Here is a 20,662-nt window from a genome sequence, read left to right on the forward strand (position 1 = left end):
GGTGTGTGATCACCTGCCCGTCCTTCTCTCTCGGCCTAATCTCGGGCTCCTCCTCTCACCTTTTCCCCTCCAAAAACACACCTGGCTTTGGTCAAGGGTTTTCTCAGCCAGGAAAAAAAAAGCAGAACTTGGCACCAAACAATCTTTTTTGGCCTCAGGCACTTTCCATTGGGAACCTGGAGCTGGAAACCCATTCAGAAAGCGACCCCCAGCGGTCATCTAGTCCAGCCTCTTGGTTGTGCAAACATTCCTTTCTCAAAGCAACTTTATTTTTGTATCCCGCCCCATCTCCCCGAAGGGACTCGGGGCAGCTCTCATGGAGGCAAACCCAAATACAGCATAAAGTACAATATCAACATGCATTTAAAACATGTAAACATACAAAAACAGGGCATATAAAATATGAGGGTTGAATGAAAAGTAATGCCTCCACCTTCGTAACTCTTCAACAGATGGCAGTCCTGGTCTGTGGCAGGTCCTGGCTTGTTCAGTAGACTCTCCTTTACAGTTCCATTTGGTGGGAAGCCTTAGCATTGGACGGTTGTGTTGTTAAAGTGCAAAGTAGGGAACCCTGTGCAAAGGAGATTCCTCAGAGAATGCAAGCCGTTTATGGCGATTGTGTTGATGTGAGTCCTGTGCGTTGTTGGGCGAGTAAGTTTAAAGATGTTGAGGTGGGAACATCTGACTTGTGTGACAGACAAAGAGTTGGACGTCCTGTGACAGCAACCACCGAGTTTCACAAGCAAAAGGTTGACAGATTGATTCAGGACGATCGTCATATCACTCAGAGAGAAATGTCACACATAATCAGCATTTCACAAGAACGTGTGGGTCACATGATTGCTTCGAAAGATCTGTTCACGAAGGTTCCTGTGAGATGCCGGTCGCAGAAACCGAGTGTCGACTTCTTCCGTGACGGCTTCAGAAAACTTGTTCATCGTTGGCAGAAATGTATCCAATTGTCTGGTAATTATGTGGAAAAGTGAATAGTGGTAGTTGAAGAGCACATTCTAAGGATTATTTCTGCGTTTGATTTATTAAAATACTCCCATCCAAACCCAAGTAACGAAGGTGGAGGCATTACTTTTCATTCAACCCTCGTACAATAAGAACATACTCAACCAACCAGTCACCAAGGCGCATAATATACTCCCACGGGAGAGCATGTCCGTCTTTTCAATGCAAGGACTTGCCAGGGCTTTCCACGTATGGAAAAATATTCGCTCCACGTTGCAATATCTAAATTCTCAAGGTGAAATGAGAGAAAATCTTTGGATTCCGACCATGGGCAGAACCGACCCCTGGAAACTATTCACCTGTGACTGATGTAAAAATATCCCAATGTTGAGCCGTGTTATCGTGGGGCAGGTGCCTGCCTTCCCAGGTCCCGCTGGCCACGGCCCACCTTCGCTCACGGCAGGGAAGATAAAAGGGATAGCGCTGCAGCAGCCTCTTCCAAAAGCATTGCTTCCCAGAAAGAGGCGACATGGCTGCTCTCTGGCTTCTCTCCTGCCTGGCGCTTCTCAGTGCCGCCCAAGGTAAGGCCCAGAAAGGTCCCTTCGTGGTCGCCAAAGGGTCCAGCCTTCCTCGGGTTGGGTTAAATATCTCGATACGGTCCAATGGCAGGAGCTTACAAGAGGCTGCTAAGAGCGCTCCATACTATGCATTAGAGATGTGCACAAAATGTTTTCCTTCGTTTTCTTCGTGCTGTCGTTTCGTGTCGACACAAAATGACAGAGAACAGTTTCGTATGAACACAAAAATATTGTTCCAGGCTACCTAAAAGACCATAATCCCCCTATACAAAATATACATGGCATATTTTAAATTGTATGCAAATGTTTTTATGTCTCCTTTGCGTCTCCTGCGGGACAGATAAAGTGGATTATTATTATTATTATTATTATTATTATTATTATTATTATAAATTTGGGACAGGCTGTGGCGCAGGCTGGTGAGCAGCCTGCTGCAATAAATCATTCTGACCATGAGTTCATGAGTCCGTGGCAGGGTGAGCACCCGTCAATTAAAAAATTAAAAAAATAGCCCCTCCTCGTTGCTGACCTAGCAACCCGAAAGATAGTTGCATCTATCAAGTAGGAAATAAGGTACCACTTATAAAAGTGGGGAGGCAAATTTAAATAATTTACGACGTTGGAATGAAGAAGTGCCGTCACAGTGGATGATGAAGCAGCTGCTCCCCCTTGTGGCCAGAATCGAACATCCGCTCAGGAGAAGGTTAAATTGCCTCTGCGTCTGTCTGTCTCTGTCTCGGTTCTATGTGTATATGGGCACTGAATGTTTGCCCTGTATGTGTATAATGTGATCCGCCCTGAGTGAGAAGGGTGGAATATAAATACTGCAAATAAATAAAGAAATTATTATTATTATTATTATTATTATTATTATTATTGCTAATAGGAATGTTAATATCTTCAGGAGAGGTCTTTTTCTAGGTCCCACGGCCAGGACTGGTGGGTCTGGTGAGGATTTTGGGTCTTGGTGGCTGTTCTTAAACAATGGGGTTAAATGTTTTTTGGGATGTAGCTCTTGGTTGTCTATGTTTCCGAAGTCCATTCCAAACTGGGTTCAGAACCTTGGCGAGCTCCTTTTAAGACTAGAGAAAAACCTGGCGCGGATTCACCAATCTACCGACCTGGAACTCATTCGCTAGTGCTGTTGGCCAGGGCCTTCCAATCAAACCATACGGTACCTGGAAAGTTCTAATTTCACATTTTTGTGTGGTTGTTCCTAGGGTGTGGCGTGCCCAAGATCCAGCCTGTCATCAGCGGCTACACCCGCATTGTCAACGGAGAGGAGGCGGTGCCCGGCTCGTGGCCCTGGCAGGCTACCTTGCAGGTAAGGGAGTTCGGGGAGCGCTTTCACCTGTCGGTTGACCTTATTTGTGGTCCCGTGCAATAGAATATCACTCTAAGGAGGCCACAGTGCTCCTGACCATGTGCAGAAAATGCCTCCCTCTTGCAATATATCAGAATCCACATCTAGGCTGAGATCCCTTTTACTCATTAGAGTGTGATACTATCAGGCTCCCTATCGTTCTTTGGACATATATCCCAATTTGGACTTCAACTCTTAGACTTCTTAATCATTGGCCGATGCACCAATGCTTTGCTCTAACCGCTCCCGGCTTTTCCGGGTCTCACACCACTTTTGTCTTTGGGTCTCCTCTGCAGGAGAAATCCGGCTGGCACTTCTGCGGCGGGTCTCTGGTCAGCGAGCGCTGGGTTGTGACCGCGGCCCATTGCGGCGTGACGTGAGTACATCTCCCTGCCCTGTTCATGATGGGAAAATTAAAAGGGGAAGAGAATTATATATACCTCACAACCTTTGAGGATGCCTGCCATACAGGTGGGTGAAACGTCAGGAGAGAATACTTCTGGAACATGGCCATACTGCCCAGAAAACAACCAAGCACTCGATGCTTGTAGGTCCTGCCTGCCGGGCCTATGGTTGAGCACTCGACAGTAGGCCTGACAATGCTCGTAGACTTGGCTTGCAGGGCCCATGAGCATCAAGCGTTCAATGTCTCTTAGACCCGACTCACAAGGCCTGCAGGCGAGCGCCGAATGCTCAACACTCATAGGCCCTGTGAGCTGAGCCTATAAGCACTGAGCGTTCGGTGCTCAACTGTAGGCCCTGTGAACTAGGTCTATGAGACATTGAGCGCTCCATGTCTCATAGACCTAGCTCACAGGGCCTGCAGGCGAGCACCAAATGCTCAACGCTCATAGGCCCTGTGAGCTGAGCCTATGAGACATTGAGCCCTCGATGGCTTATAGGTCTGGCTTGGAGGGCCTACAGTCAAGTGTTTAGCCCTTGACTGTAGGCCCTGTGAGCTAAGTCTATGAGACATTGAGCGCTCGATGTCTCGTAGACCTAGCTCACAGGGCCTGCAGGCGAGCACCGAGCGCTCAACGCTCATAGGCCCTGTGAGCTGAGCCTATGAGCATTGAGCGTTCAGTGTTCAACTGTAGGCCCTGTGAGCTAGGTCTATGAGACATTGAGTGTTCGATGACTCGTAGACCTAGCTCACAGGGCCTACAGTCGAGCACCGAACGCTTAATGTGTTCAAGCACCAAATGCTCCTCCCTTCCTGCATCCTTCTTAATAGCCATTCATTTGCACAAATCTAACAAATAACTAACAACTAACGAGGACTAAAGATCGTTTTGCACAACCCTACTATTTACTTGTGCTTTCAGGAAAACAGACGATATGTGAGTGGACCAGGGACAAAGCGTGATGGAAAAAGCAGCCCCAGTTTTCTCTTCCAAGGTAGTTCGGTGTTTGCATGGGAAGAGATTTTGCCATACAGACACCAGATTGCCTTGGAAGAGAAACCGGGCTCAATCTAAGATGCAAAAAGCTTGGCTCCCTTTCCGGGAAGTTTCATGGCTCTGAGACTCTTTCCAGAAGGAGGCAAAAAAGCACAGCATTTTTAACACGGAGACCACCGGATCACAGGTTCCGTTTATCTTTTCCAGGACCTCCAATGTGGTGGTGCTTGGCGAACATGACCGCAGCTCTTCTGCAGAGAAAGTACAGAAGCTGGCCGTCGAGAAGGTGGGTGACATAAGGTATCCTCACCATCTCTGAGGATGCCTGCCATAGGTGTGGGCGAAACGTCAGGAGAGAATGCTTCCGGAACATGGCCAGATAGCTCAGGAAACACACCCTGTGATTCCGGCCACACATAATATTATTATTAATAATAATAATACTCTGCTTTGGGGTCTCTCTCCTCCCCCAGGTCTTCATCCACCCAGAATGGGACCCTGTGGCCATCAACAACGACATCGCCTTGATCAAGCTGGCCACTCCAGCCGAGCTGACCGACACTGTCTCCCCCATCTGCCTGACCGATGTCACCGACGAGTTCAAGAGCGGAGACCTCTGCGCCACCAGCGGATGGGGAAAGACGCGCTACAATGGTGGGCTTTTGGTGGGACCTGGGCCGTGTGCTGGGGTGGAAGGGACACATTGAGCTCTGTTTTGAGTTGGGGAGGAGATGCATATATGTCCTGGGAAGAGCAGGTGAAACATATTTCATAATAATAACTAAACACAGCTGTCTATTCTAAACAATATCTGAAAAATGTGCACCATGATAAAGGTTCAAAGCATAGAAGACAATATGTATATTAGAGCATCCTATACATAATAATGTTAACAATAATACAAATAATAATACAACTGATGACCAAATTCAGTCAGCTGTAGTGGCACACAGTTGTAACTTACAGAGTATAAAGATTTATAGACTGCAATTATCCAGATTTAAATGCTACACAGAGCAGTTTCAGTATAAAACATATATCAGACATATATCAACCAGACTCCAACTAAAATTTGTTAGCGACACAGTATGTTCACATTCAGTCTCTCCAAAATGGTATGTGATAATATGCTGTGAAACTAAATATATCAGTGTACAAATCAATTGGCTCAAACCTGGCTTGGAGTCAAAACAAATCAAAGTCTCTGTAGTCTTGGAGCAGTTCTATAGGACTCCTCAGGTTGAAACATATTTCATGCCAAGGGTTGGGAATGATTTGGGGTTTAGTGAGCAATGCCTCTGTTTGCTGTGTGCCATAGAAAAAAATAGGAAAGGGTTATGGGAGAGGCAGTGGGCGGGGTCATGCAAATTTCACACCAATTGAGAGAGTAAGAGGAGGAGGAAAAACAGAAAATCCAGGATGGAATTGTCCCTGTATGAAAGCTTTCACTTGGGTGGTGGGCAGTGTGGTGTTTGTGGAGGACACGGGCAGGGCTCTTGGACATGTTCACAGTGCTCGCCATAACCTGCAATGTCATTGGAAGGAAGGCCATTGGTGTCTTCTGATTAGTGGGAACTATAGCTGTTTGTGGAGGCAAGGATTGCCTGTGGAAGTGGGCACTACAGCCACACACACACATACATATGTATATGTATATAGATAGATATAGATAGATACATACACACAGACACACAGAGAGAGCTTTGGATAGCATAGAGACTGCATAGTGTAACTCCAGCCAAGATAGATGATAAATAGATAGATGATTGATAGTTGGATGGATGGACGGACAGTCAGCCTGGCTGGGATTACACTTGAAAAATGTTCTTGTTTGGATTTACGCTCCAAATCCATCACTGCATCCAAATTATCATCTGAAAATAGGTGATGCTCTGAAATAAAGTTCGGTGCTCAACTGTAGGCCCTGTGAGCTAGGTCTGCGAGACATTGAGCGCTCAATGGCCCAATGCTCTTTTGGGCAACATTTTGTGGTTGGGATTAGTTTGGAGCAATGGTGTTGGCTGTAGCTTTTGCTGCACCGGTGCCTTTGAGAAACTACATCAGAACCGCTTTGGGTTCTGATGTGTCTCCATTGGTAGTAATGCCAAGAGCGATGGGACTGACTGTTCTTTTCCCCCCTCTGCAGCGTTCACCACCCCCAGCAAACTGCAGCAAACGGCCCTGCCGCTCCTCTCCAACGAGAAGTGCAAAGAGTCCTGGGGCAGCAACATCTCCGACCTGATGATCTGCGCCGGAGCAGCCGGGGCCTCTTCGTGCATGGTATGCGCATCTCCAAAATGCGTCCCTTGAACACCATTCCGTGCCCTGATCAACGCATTTGGCCAACTAGGAAGATGCTTCTTGAAAGGAGTCCTTTTAGGGGGTGCATTGATGCTACTTGATCCTTACCTATAGAAGTGGTGGTCTGTCATTTGCTCCCAATCCGGGATAGAAATTTATATTTATTTATTTACAGTATTTCTATTCTGCCTTTCTCACTCAGGGCAGATCACAATGCACATATACATGGCAAATACTCAATGCCATTATTGGACATACGACATATATAGACAGACACAAAGGCTATTTAACATTTTCCAGCTTCCAGGTTCATGAAGGTTATGTTCGATTCCAGCCACAGGGGGAGCTGATGCATCCCCATCCACTTGTAATACTGAGTCCTTGATGGAGTACTTCCTCATTCCTTTCTGCACACTGCTGGGAGTTTTTATGGTGTCGTAAATTAGTTAAATTACCCTACCTAAATTTACTACTTGACAGATGCAACTGTCTTTCGAGTTGCTTAGGTCAACAACGAGCTAGGCTATTTAATGGTCTGGCGCTCAATCCGAATGGTGATGTAAATTAGTTAAATTAGACTCCTTGCATAAAGTGGTACCTAATTTTCCTACTTGACAGATGCAACTGTCTTTCGGGTTGCTTAGGTCAACAACAAGCTAGGCTATTTAATGGTCTGGCGCTCAATCCGAATGGTGATGCAAATTTGTTAAATTAGACTCCTTGCATAAAGTGGTACCTAAATTTCCTACTTGACAGATGTAACTGTCTTTCGGGCTACACAGGTCAACAGCAAGCTAGGCTATAATGGTCGGGAGCTCAATCCAACCCTCTCGGTCAGTAGAGATTTATTGCAGCTGGCTACTAACTAGCTATGCCATAGCCTGGCCCACTTTTGTGTCCCTTTTGTGCCAATCTCCCCCCAAAACCATCAATTTTTAAATGCTTGATGCAATTTCTGAGGGTTTTCTCCCTCAATACTCCATATAGTCAATGGTGGCTCCATGCATCAGTCTGCCTGTTTTTGCGTCCGCAGGGTGACTCCGGCGGGCCCCTGGTCTGCCAGCGAGACGGGGCCTGGGAGCTGGTGGGCATCGTGTCCTGGGGAAGCAGCCGCTGCTCCATCACCACCCCGGCCGTCTACGCCCGAGTCAGCCGCCTCCGCGAGTGGGCCGAGGAGACCATGGCCAACAACTGAGGAGACAAGGAAACCGGGGCTCCGAGGGGACAATAAAGAGATTCTCCCTCACGAACAGTGTCTCGTGTTTTCATAGAATCCTAGAGTTGGATGAGAGCTCACAGGCTGTCCAATCCAACCCCATTTGTCCCTCTCTCTCTCCTTCCTTCCTTCCTTCCTTCCTTCCTTCTTTCTTCCCTTCCTCCCTCTCTTCTCACCTTCCTTCCTTCTGTCAACTCTTTCCTCTGCTATCAAAAAATCAATTCTTCTCTTATAATAACTTTACATTCATAACATATTTTTACCAATCTCAGCTGGGTTTCAAGTCCCAGCCCAGCCCCAAACATTCCTCGTAGGATTAATCTAATCCAGAGATTCTCAACTGTGCTCCTCCAGATGTTTTGGACTTCAGCCCCCACAATTCCTAACAGCTGGTATTTCTGGGAAGTGAAGTCCAAAATAGATGATTTTGGCAGTGCCTCTATTCCTCCCTCCGTCCCTTCATCCATGTCTTACCTCTGTCCTTTCTTTCCTCCTTTCCTTCCTCCCACTCTTCTCACCTTCCTTCCTTCTGTCAACTCTTTTTTCTGCTATCGAAAAACCAACTCTCCTCTTCTAAGAGTAACTATACATTCATAATATATTTTTACCGATATTAAATGGGTTTCAAGTCCCAGCCCAGCCCCAAACATTCCTCGTAGGATTAATCTAATCCAGAGTTTCTCAAACTGTGCTCCTCCAGACATTTTGGACTTCAACTCCCACAATTCCTAACAGCTGGTATTTCTGGGAAGTGAAGTCCAAAACATCTGGAGGAGCACAGTTCTGATATCCATCTGGCCAGACGAATAAATGTTCTGCTTCTGCCTTCAAACTCGGTCATGTTGTTCCTGGCTTTCAAGGTATCATGGCATGCCAGACGACTAACATACACAACCCCCTTGTTAGAGATAGCTGGTTTTGGCAGTGCTTCTATTCCTTCCTCCTTCCTTCTCTCCCTTTATCCATGTCTTACTTCTGTCCCTTCTTTCTTCTTTCTTCTTTTCCTCCTTCCTTCCTTCCCTTCCTCCTACTCTACTCACCTTCCTTCCTTCCTTCTGTCAACTCTGCTATCGAAAAGCCAACCCTCCTCCTCTAATAACAACACATTTTTACCAATCTTAGCTGGATTTCAAGTCCCAGCCCAGCTCCAAACATTCCTGGGAGGATTAATCTAATCCAGAGTTTCTCAAAACATTCCTTCAGATGTTTTGCACAATTCCTAACAGCTTTTATTTCTGGGAACTGAAGTCCAAAACACCTGGAGGAGAACACTTTGTGAAACAACAATCTAATCATTTACTAAGCCTACTTGAAGTGGTATCAAACCGCATTAATTCTACAGTATAGATGCACCCGAAGCTGATTTTCCTTAGATGCCTGGAGTGAAGTGCTTAGGCTTGAACCTTTATGTGTGTGTGAATATCCACCGAAATGTAAAACTTGCGAGTCTTGCGATGAGTTCGGTTTCAACAATTGTGGTCATCAGGAGACAAACAGAGTATCAGCATCCTCTTTCTATTATTCGGTGTCCAATCATGCCAATTTGTTGAGTTTGCACGTACTATAAACATAATAATAATAATAATAATAATAATAATAATACACTATTATAATTGTATATTTATATTGCATGCAATATTACTAATAATATTGCAAACTAGTCGTATCGTACAATATAATAATATATAATGCTATATAGTGCTTATATTGCGCTATACTAATAATATATTGTATGTATATATAACTTGTGAGCCGCCCATAGTCATATATATATAGTGCAATATAATAATATATAATGCTTATATAGCGCTTATATTGCGCTATACTAATAATATAATATATTGTATGTATATATAACTTGTAGGCCGCCCATAGTCATATATATATATAGTGCAATATAATAATATATAATGCTTATATAGTGCTTATATTGTGCTATACTAATAATATAATATATTGTATGTATATATAACTTGTAAGCCGCCCATAGTCGTATATATAGTGCAATATAATAATATATAATGCTTATATAGCACTTATATTGTGCTATACTAATAATATAATATATTGTATGTATATATAACTTGTAAGCCGCCCATAGTCATATATATAGTGCAATATATTAATATATAATACTTATATAGTGCTTATATTGCGCTATACTAATAATTATTGTATGTATATATAACTTGTGAGCCGCCCATAGTCGTATATATAGTGCAATATAATAATATATAATGCTTATATAGCACTTATATTGTGCTATACTAATAATATAATATATTGTATGTATATATAACTTGTAAGCCGCCCATAGTCATATATATAGTGCAATATAATAATATATAATACTTATATAGTGCTTATATTGTGCTATACTAATAATATAATATATTGTATGTATATATAACTTGTAAGCCGCCCATAGTCATATATATATATAGTGCAATATAATAATATATAATGCTTATATAGTGCTTATATTGTGCTATACTAATAATATAATATATTGTATGTATATATAACTTGTAAGCCGCCCATAGTCGTATATATAGTGCAATATAATAATATATAATGCTTATATAGCACTTATATTGTGCTATACTAATAATATAATATATTGTATGTATATATAACTTGTAAGCCGCCCATAGTCATATATATAGTGCAATATAATAATATATAATACTTATATAGTGCTTATATTGCGCTATACTAATAATTATTGTATGTATATATAACTTGTGAGCCGCCCATAGTCGTATATATAGTGCAATATAATAATATATAATGCTTATATAGCACTTATATTGTGCTATACTAATAATATAATATATTGTATGTATATATAACTTGTAAGCCGCCCATAGTCATATATATATAGTGCAATATAATAATATATAATGCTTATATAGTGCTTATATTGTGCTATACTAATAATATAATATATTGTATGTATATATAACTTGTAAGCCGCCCATAGTCATATATATATAGTGCAATATAATAATATATAATGCTTATATAGTGCTTATATTGTGCTATACTAATAATATAATATATTGTATGTATATATAACTTGTAAGCCGCCCACAGTCGTATATATAGTGCAATATAATAATATATAATGCTTATATAACACTTATATTGCGCTATACTAATAATATAATATATTGTATGTATATATAACTTGTAAGCCGCCCATAGTCGTATATATAGTGCAATATAATAATATATAATGCTTATATAGTGCTGATATTGCGCTATACTAATAATATAATATATTGTATGTAAGCCGCCCATAGTCATATATATAGTGCAATATAATAATATATAATGCTTATATAGTGCTTATATTGCGCTGTACTAATAATATAATATATTGTATGTAAGCCGCCCATAGTCATATATATAGTGCAATATAATAATATATAATGCTTATATAGCGCTTATATTGTGCAATACTAATAATATAATATATTGTATGTATATATGACTTGTAAGCCGCCCTGAGAAGGGTGGGATATAAATGTTGCTATACTAATAATATAATATATTGTATGTATATATAACTCGTAAGCCGCCCTGAGAAGGGCGGGATATAAATGTTGCTATACTAATAATATAATATATTGTATGTATATATAACTCGTAAGCCGCCCTGAGAAGGGCGGGATATAAATGTTGCTATACTAATAATATAATATATTGTATGTATATATAACTCGTAAGCCGCCCTGAGAAGGGTGGGATATAAATGTTGCTATACTAATAATATAATATATTGTATGTATATATAACTCGTAAGCCGCCCTGAGAAGGGCGGGATATAAATGTCGCTAATAAATAAATAAACAATAAATAAATAGAGACAAGAGACACGCCAGGGAGAGCACCTTTCGCCCCATCATTCCTTGGATTCTCTCTCTTCTTTATTTGATTTAAATAGTGCCCATTAAGCCAAACGATTTCAGAATCAAACGGGGAGGAAAAAAAAATAATTATTTGTCTTTCTTGGTGGTGAGAATGGAGACTAGGCATGGGCCAACTTTGGCCCTCCCTCGGGGCGTTTTGGACTCCAACTCCCACAATTCCTAACAGCCTACCGGCTGTTAGGAATTGTGGGAGTTGGAGTCCAAAACGCCCCGAGGGAGGGCCAAAGTTGGCCCATGCCCGGCGTCCCCGAAGTCCAACCAATGTATTTACAGTCCATGTCCACGGCGCGTGCTCACATGGCGGCCAGCTGGCCCAACACCATGCGGAACTGCTGGGTGCTGTTGGCCAGGCCGTGGACCCGCTCGACCATGTCCTTGGCGGCGGCCGGAGAGGGGTACTGGAGCGCGGCCACTTTGGTGGTGGCCACGATCTCCTTGAGCATGTCGCAGAGGAGGTTGCTGTAGTGGGTGACCTTGTGGCGCACCTCGGGGGTCTTGGCCTGGCGGGCCAGCGTGTCCCCGATGAAGACCAGCTTGTGGGCGCTCAGGATGACGAACTTGCTGTGCGCCACGAAGATCTTGGGCGGCTGGTTGGCGCCCACCGCCGTGAAGAAGGCGTCCACCGCGTTGGTCAGCGTGGTCAGGTTGGCCTCGCACTGCTCCAGGTAGAAGAGCAGCAGCGGGCGGTCCGAAGGGCACAGGGCGGCGCCACCAACGCCACCGGCGCTCCGGACATGCGCATAATGCTGCGGAGGGGTCCAGCTGGAGAGGTCGTTGTCGATCGGCCGCGTCACCTCCTGCTCCAGACGCTCAAACTGCTTCAACTGCGGACAGAAAATGCACCATCGCCTTAGCCTTGACCCTGCTTGTCACAAACCAACTTTCATCATAACTATCTATATACAGTAGAGCAGGGGTCCTCAAACTTTTTAAGCCGAGGGCCGGTCCACCATCCTTCAGACCAGGGGTCCCCAAACTAAGGCCCGGGGGCCAGATGCGGCCCTCCAAGGTCATTGACCTGGCCCCCGCCCTCAGTTTTATAATACAATATATTGTATATACATATAATATCGATAATAATATTATAGTGTAATACAATATAACACTAATAATAATACCATATAATAATATTAATTATATATTCTATATTACATATAATATTACTAATAATATTACAATATAGTGGTATAGTTCAATATAGTAATATATAATGCTAATACAATATAACACTAATAATAATACCATATAATAATATTAATTATATATTCTATATTACATATAATATTACTAATAATATTACAGTATAGTGGTATAGTTCAATATAGTAATATATAATGCTAATATTGTGCTATGCTAATAATATAATATATTGTATGTACATATAATATCGATAATAATATTATAATGTAATACAATATAACACTAATAATAATACCATATAATAATATTAATTATATATTCTATATTACATATAATATTACTAATAATATTACAATATAGTGGTATAGTTCAATATAGTAATATATAATGCTAATACAATATAACACTAATAATAATACCATATAATAATATTAATTATATATTCTATATTACATATAATATTACTAATAATATTACAGTATAGTGGTATAGTTCAATATAGTAATATATAATGCTAATATTGTGCTATGCTAATAATATAATATATTGTATGTACATATAATTTGTAAGTCCCCTTTGGGGTGAGAAGGGTGTGATACAAATGTAGTAAATAAATGCAGTAAATCAATAATAAATAAATTTTAGACTTAGGCTCACCCAAAGTCTGAAATGACTTGAAGGCACACAACAACAACAACAACAACAACAACCCTAATTAACTTGACTATCTCATTGGCCAGAAGCAGGAGCACACTTCCCATTGAAATCCTGATAAATGTATGTTGGTTAAAATTGTTTTTATTTTTAAAAATAATTTTTTTTAAAATCTGGCCCCTCAACAGTCTGAAGGATTGTGAACCGGCCCTCGGCTTAAAAAGGTTGGGGACCCCTGCTTCAGACTGTTGAGGGGCTGGATTATCATTTGAAAAAAATACAAACAAATTCCGATGCACACTGCATATGTCTTATTTGTAGTGCAAAAACAACAACAACAACAACAACAATGAAAGAACAATACAATATTTAAAAATAAAAACAATTTTAACCAACATACATTTATCAGGATTTCAATGGGAAGTGTGCTCCTGCTTCTGGCCAATGAGATAGTCAAGTTAATTAGGATTGTTGTTGTTGTTGTTGTTGTTGTTGTTGTTGTTGTTGTTGTTGTTGTGTGCCTTCAAGTCATTTCAGACTTTGGGTGAGCCTAAGTCTAAAATTTATTTATTATTTATTTACTGCATTAATTTACTACATTTGTATCACACCCTTCTGACCCCAAAGGGGACTCAGAGTGGCTTACAAATTATATGTACATACAATATATTATATTATTAGCATAGCACAATATTAGTATTATATATTACTACATTGAACTATACCACTATACTGTAATATTATTAGTAATATTATATGTAATATAGAATATATAATTAATATTATTATATGGTATTATTATTAGTGTTATATTGTATTACTATATTGAACTATACCACTATATTGTAATATTATTAGTAATATTATATGTAATATAGAATATATAATTAATATTATTATATGGTATTATTATTAGTGTTATATTGTATTGCATTATAATATTATTATCGTTATTATATGTATATACAATATATTGTATTATAAAACTGAGGGCGGGGACCAGGTAAATGACCTTGGAGGGCCGCATCTGGCCCCCGGGCCTTCGTTTGGGGACCCCTGCAGTAGAGTCTCACTTATCCAACATAAACGGGCCGGCAGAACGTTGGATAAGCGAAAATGTTGGATAATAAGGAGGGATTAAGGAAAAGCCTATTAAACATCAAATTAGGTTATGATTTTTCAAATTAAGCACCCAAACATCACGTTATACCACAAATTTGACAGAAAAAGTAGTTCATTACACAGTAATTCTATGTAGAAATTACTGTATTTACGAACTTGGCACCAAAATATCACGATGTATTGAAAACATTGACTACAAAAAAGCGTTGGATAATCCAGAACGTTGGATAAGCGAGACTTGGATAAGTGAGACTCTACTGTATATAAATGAGTGATGGCATCACGGCGACCCACAAAACAACAAAACTACAGGCCCCCCAACCTCGAAATTTGACAACACAACCCATCATCCATGCCTCTAGGTTGATACAACAAAAAGAAAAGAAAAATAAAGTCCTACTTAGAGGGAGAGCAATAAATATTTTTATCCAATTGCTGCCACTTAGAAGGCTAAGCTCCGCCCACTTGGTCTCCTAGCAACCCACTCAGCACAGTGTTAATAAAAGAATAAAAAATAAACACAAATAATACAATAAAAATAATTAAAAACACTAAAAATATTAATACAATAAAATACTATAACAAAATAACTATATATATAACTATAACAATATAACTAATAACTATAACAATATAACTAATAACTAATAAAATATAATAAATAAAAAAGATAAGTTACAATAAAATTAATTAAAAAAATACAAATAACGTCAAATAAAAATTCCACAACAACTTTTAACCAATACCACCACCACTTTGCCACAGCAACGCGTGGCTGGGCACAGCTAGTACACATAATAAAAGTGAAAATGTGTATGTGTGTACGTGGTGGAGGTGTCCACTTACACAGTTGACCTCAGGGTTGTGCTAGAGAACATAGAGATTCCAAGAGAGGTCGTATTATTATTATTATTATTATTATTATTATTATTATTATTATTAACATCATCATCATCATCATCATCAGCCACACACATACACACATATTTTTACTTTCATTATGTGTATTATTATTATTATTGACACAACGACATTATATGACACAGCAAACAAGACAGACATGCTGGGTTTCGTATCACAGAATCACCAGTCGAACACTTCCCAAGTGTCTAGGACTGTGTGATGATGATGATGATGATGATTATTATTATTATTTGTATGACACAGCAAACAAGATAGACATGCTGGATTTCGTATCACAAAATCACAAGTCGAACACTTCCCAAGTGTCTAGGACTGTGTGATGTATTTTCGGATGATGCGTGCAGATCCCAGTAGGGTGGCCTTTTGCAGCTGACAGATCGTAATTTTGTCAATGTCTATTGTTTCCAAATGCCGGCTGAGATGATGATGATGATGATGATTCCCTCTCTACAATAAGACCCCAACCAGCTGTTGTCGTCATCATCATCATCCAATAATAATAATAATAATAATAATAATAATAATAATAATATACACCTAATAAAAATGAAAATATGTATGTGTGTATGTGGCTGGGGTATCCACCTCCACAGACAAGTTCTCACAAATAATTTATTGCTCCCACTACTCAGGGGACACCAAAAGCCCTCAATTATTATTATTATTATTATTATTATTATTATTATTATTATTATTATTATTATTATTATTATTATTATTAGCCACACACATACACACATATTTTCACTTTTATTATGTGTAATTATTATTATTATTATTATTATTATTATTATTATTATTATTACTACAGTAGAGTCTCACTTATCCAACACTCGCTTATCCAACGTTCTGGATTATCCAACGCATTTTTGTAGTCAATGTTTTCAATATATCGTGATATTTTGGTGCTAAATTCATAAATAAAGTAATTACTACATAGCATTAATGCGTATTGAACTACTTTTTCTGCCAAATTTGTTGTCTAACATGATGTTTTGGTGCTTCATTGTAAAATCATAACCTAATTTGATGTGTAATAGTCTTTTCCTTAATCCCTCCTTATGATCCAAGATATTCGCTTATCCAACATTCTGCCGGCCCGTTTATGTTGGATAAGTGAGACTCTACTGTATTAATATTATTGTTAGAGGTATGATGAGGGTGATGGTTGCACCCTGCTTCTATCTCTTGGTTGAGACACCAAAAGCAACACCACAACATACAAATATTGAAACCGAATTAAACATGCAGGCCAACCAAAATCACTTAAAAACTGTGAAAATAATCAGACGTCCTATTGTCTTTATCAATCTCTGGGAATCTGGCACAATTCTACGGTCAATGCAAGAGGACACAGAGAGACCTAGAGATAGTATATTAATCAATTAAGGTGAACAGGTCTCTCCATAGATGACTCATGGGGTGCCAGACGCAGAGTCCATGCAAATATTATTACTATTATTGTTGTTGTTGTTTTTATTGTTATTATTATTATTATTAATAATACCCCGCGACTCAGTGCCACCCACCTGCTGCTGCTCCAGCTGCCCCTTGCCGTGCCGGGTGATGTTTCCTCTCTCCAGCAGCTCTTTCTGGGTCTTCTCAAACTCCTCCTTCCCCTGGTTCAGAAAGACACAAGGAGTTCACACGATGCCTTGAGAGGTGCCCTTGCGCCCAGCACTCGTGGGCATTGGCCACTCCAGAGCCAGCATGCCAAACTTGTGGCATCCGGGCTGTGGCGCAGCTGGCTAGTAACCAGCTGCTATAAATCACTACTGACCGAGAGGTCATGAGTTCGAAGCCCGGGTCGGGTTAAGCCTCCGACCATTAAAAAATAAATAAATAGCCCCGGCTTGCTGTTGACCTATGCAGCCCCGAAAGACAGTTGCATCTGTCAAGTAGGGAAAATTTAGGTACGCTTTATGCGGGAGGCTAATTTAACTAATCTACAACACCATAAAACTGCCAGCAAAACACGAGGAAAAGAATGAGGAAGAACAGCCACCAATGGATGGTGAAGCAACAGCTCCCCCTGTGGCCAGAATCGTGAAGCTGGAAAGATGTTAAAAATGCCTCTGTGTCTGCCTAAAACTGAATGTTGTTTGTCTGTTGGCATTGAATGTTTGCCATATATGTGTTCATTGTAATCCGCCCTGAGTCCCCTTCGGGGTGAGAAAGAAGGGCGGAATATAAATACTGTAAATAAATAAATAAATAAGTGTTTTGGACTTCATCTCCCAGAATTCCTGACCATTGGACAAGCTGGCCTGGACTTCTGGGAGTATTACTGACTTAATTAATCAATGGAACCCATAAATGCAATAAAATTACCCATTGTTTGCGTCGTCCTAATGCTGGGTGCAATTAGGAACAAAAATCATGTTACACAGTGTTATTATTGTTCTGGTGGCGCCGGCTGCTATTATTGCTACTACTATTATAGTGGTTCCTGTTTATTCATCTGAAACCAGGGTTGTTGTATGTCTTTCGGGCTGTGTGGCCATGTTCCAGAAGTATTCTCTCCTGACGTTTCGCCCACATCTATGGCAGGCGTGTTCAGAGGCTCCGAGGATGCCTGCCATAGATGTGGACGAAACGTCAGGAGAGAATACTTCTGGAACATGGCCACACAGCCCGAAAGACATACAACAACCCTGTGATCCTGGCCATGAAAGCCTTTGACAACACAATCTGAAACCAGTTTGAAAACATGCAAATGTGAGTAGATCAGTAGGTACTGCTCTGGTGGGAAGGTAACAGAGCTCCATGCAGTCATGCCAGTGGCCACATGACCTTGGAGGTGTCTACGGACATGCAAATGTGAGTAGATTAATAGGTACTGCTCCGGTGGGAAGGTAACAGAGCTCCATGCAGTCATGCCAGTGGCCACATGACCTTGGAGGTGTCTACGGACATGCAAATGTGAGTAGATTAATAGGTACTGCTCCGGTGGGAAGGTAACAGAGCTCCATGCAGTCATGCCAGTGGCCACATGACCTTGGAGGTGTCTACGGACATGCAAATGTACACCTTTTGTCCTCATGTTTGGAATACAAGGCAACCCTACCCTAATGTGATGTCCCATGGGCCTTGGAGTTCTGATCCCAGCGCCATCGTGGTTGATGATGACGAAAACATGGGTTTTTTGCCGGCTCAGCAAGAGGCGGAAATTTTCCAGATGCCTGTTGTTGATGATTCTACCCAAGAGCCCATTAAAAAAGACCTTGAGCAGGCCTTTCCCACTGCCTCCCCCCCTTTTGCTAGGAAACAGTCCTATGCTGCGAGTCGGGGTGAAAAAGAGCAGTTTCGGAGAAGCTTGAGATTAGCAGCTAAACAAGACGTTAATTAGCTATGTTCCCCTGGGAAATTCTAGGGAGGAACGCATCTGGAGGGAGATGTGTTTCGCTTCTCTTTCCCTTGGGAAAGGAAGCTCTGGACACGTGCTTTGCAGGAAGATGGGACTTAGTTAAAAGTGCCCGACATGGAGGATTCCGTGCGGAGTCAACAGATCAGCTTCAGGAGTAATTTCGTGTTTCCAACCAAGTGTAGACTTCGTAAAGTCTGCAACTCCAGTTTCCTTGCCTTGCCTAGCCAAGTATTCAAGAACTATCTTGCCGTGTTTCCAGCCTTGGACCTTGTTTCTAGTATCAAGCCTTGTTCCCAGTTTTTGCCGTGGACTTACTTTGAACTTTGGAAAGATCTTTGGACGCTTCCCCACTCTATTGCTTGTAAATAGAGTGTGTTTCGGTTTGGAATTATAACTTTGGACTCTAATATAAAATATTGGACAATATATTTTTGGACTATATTTGACCTTCCCTGAAAGGTCTTTTACTGGACTACATTTCCTACTTGTTTTTATTATCCTTATATATTTCCTTAATAAAGATATTAGATAGTTTTTGGCCTCCGTGTGTCGGTTCTTAGTGCTCCATTGCCTAGGGCGTGACACCTAACCCTAACCCTAACCCTAACCCTAACCTTCTCCAAGTGTTGGTCCTTTGGTTGAGGATGGACCCATGTTGTCACCTGGCCGGAGACTGAGACATGCCTGACCCCTCAACACCTTGACCATGGGTAGATGCCCCCCTCCCTCCCGTCCCGTCCGCACCTGCAGATGCACGTAGTCGTAGTCCTCCATCCAGCTGCCCTCGCTGTTCTCGTAGGGCCCGTCGGGCGAGTCCTGGGCCAGGAACTTGGGGGGCGAGGGCAGCGGCCGGGACTGGATGGTGCTGGCCTTGTCTGCCGCGTGCAGGCCGGGCCCGGCGTCGCCCAGGGAGGCGGGGGGGGCCTTGGTCCTCCGGAAGAGCAGGGAGGCGTTGCCGTGCAGGAAGGAGGCCAGCTGCTTGGTGTCGTCGGGCACTCCCCGCGAGAACATCACCAGGTGCTCCAGGTCGTCCAGGGTGCCGGGCTTGGTGGGCGCCGAGAGGGCGGATGGCGCCCAGCTGCAGGCGTCGAGGGCCTGGCCATGCCGCAGCAGCGCCTGGTAGACCTCCTCCATCTTCTGGACCTGCTTGCTGAGCTTGGCGTGGAGCGAGCGGTCGGAGGCCTGGGCGGCGTTGCTGACCGCCAGCCGGGCAAACTCCAGCAGTTCCCGCAGGGCCCCCCGGACGCTCTCGGCCGCCCCCCGGATCTGGCCCGCCTGGGCCTCCATCTGCTCGGGGCCGCGCCAGTTGCCGCTGACGAAGGACATGAGGTAGGAGACGGAGGCGGCCACGGCGGTTTGGAGCCGGGCCAGCGTCTCCATGGCCGCCTCCTGGTCCAGCGGGAGCTCCTTCTCCGCGGCCTCCTTGACCGGCACCGTGTCCAGAGAGGAGCTGGAGAGGTTGCTGCGGTTGCTGCCCGTGCTGGAGGCCGAGAGCCGCTTCCCCTCCCGGGGGTCCGCCTGGGGGGGCACGTCGTAGATGTAGTCGCCCTCGCCGTCCCGCCCCCCCGCCGGCAGATCCCGCGGCACGTCGTAGACCTCCTGGCAGGACGGCGCCTTCCGCAGCCCCGGCGGCACGTCGTAGATCTCCTGCGAGTCGGGGGCGGCGGCGACCGCCGTGGCCGGAGGCACGTCGTAGACGTCTTCG

General features: G+C 42.4%; 2 protein-coding genes across 2 annotated transcripts in view; one reads left to right on the forward strand and one right to left on the reverse strand.

Annotated features, from left to right (window-relative positions):
* The first annotated feature begins 1,440 nt into the window (after positions 1-1,440).
* LOC100565667 (chymotrypsinogen B2) lies at positions 1,441-7,849 on the forward strand. Its single transcript, XM_003229216.4, has 7 exons — positions 1,441-1,538; positions 2,756-2,859; positions 3,195-3,274; positions 4,506-4,584; positions 4,772-4,952; positions 6,445-6,578; positions 7,633-7,849. The coding sequence occupies exons 1-7, from the start codon at positions 1,487-1,489 to the stop codon at positions 7,792-7,794; spliced, it is 792 nt and encodes a 263-aa protein (XP_003229264.1). The 5' UTR covers positions 1,441-1,486; the 3' UTR covers positions 7,795-7,849.
* Positions 7,850-11,729: 3,880 nt separating this feature from the next.
* bcar1 (BCAR1 scaffold protein, Cas family member) overlaps positions 11,730-20,662 on the reverse strand; it is a 41,160-nt gene continuing 32,227 nt past the window's right edge. The window contains 3 exon segments of the mRNA XM_062961716.1: positions 11,730-12,574; positions 17,120-17,209; positions 19,702-20,661. Of these exon segments, the coding sequence (XP_062817786.1) occupies positions 12,044-12,574; positions 17,120-17,209; positions 19,702-20,661 (1,581 nt within the window). The 3' untranslated portion in view covers positions 11,730-12,043.

The sequence above is a fragment of the Anolis carolinensis genome, unplaced genomic scaffold, assembly GCF_035594765.1.
Source record: "Anolis carolinensis isolate JA03-04 unplaced genomic scaffold, rAnoCar3.1.pri scaffold_9, whole genome shotgun sequence".
Lineage (NCBI taxonomy): Eukaryota > Metazoa > Chordata > Lepidosauria > Squamata > Dactyloidae > Anolis > Anolis carolinensis.

Coding starts and splice junctions, on each gene's coding strand:
- LOC100565667 (XM_003229216.4), top strand. CDS start 1,487: ATGGCTGCTCTCTGGCTTCTCTCCTGCCTGGCGCTTCTCAGTGCCGCC. Junction 1,539..2,755: donor GCTTCTCAGTGCCGCCCAAG/GTAAGGCCCAGA, acceptor GGTTGTTCCTAG/GGTGTGGCGTGCCCAAGATC. Junction 6,579..7,632: donor CCGGGGCCTCTTCGTGCATG/GTATGCGCATCT, acceptor TTGCGTCCGCAG/GGTGACTCCGGCGGGCCCCT.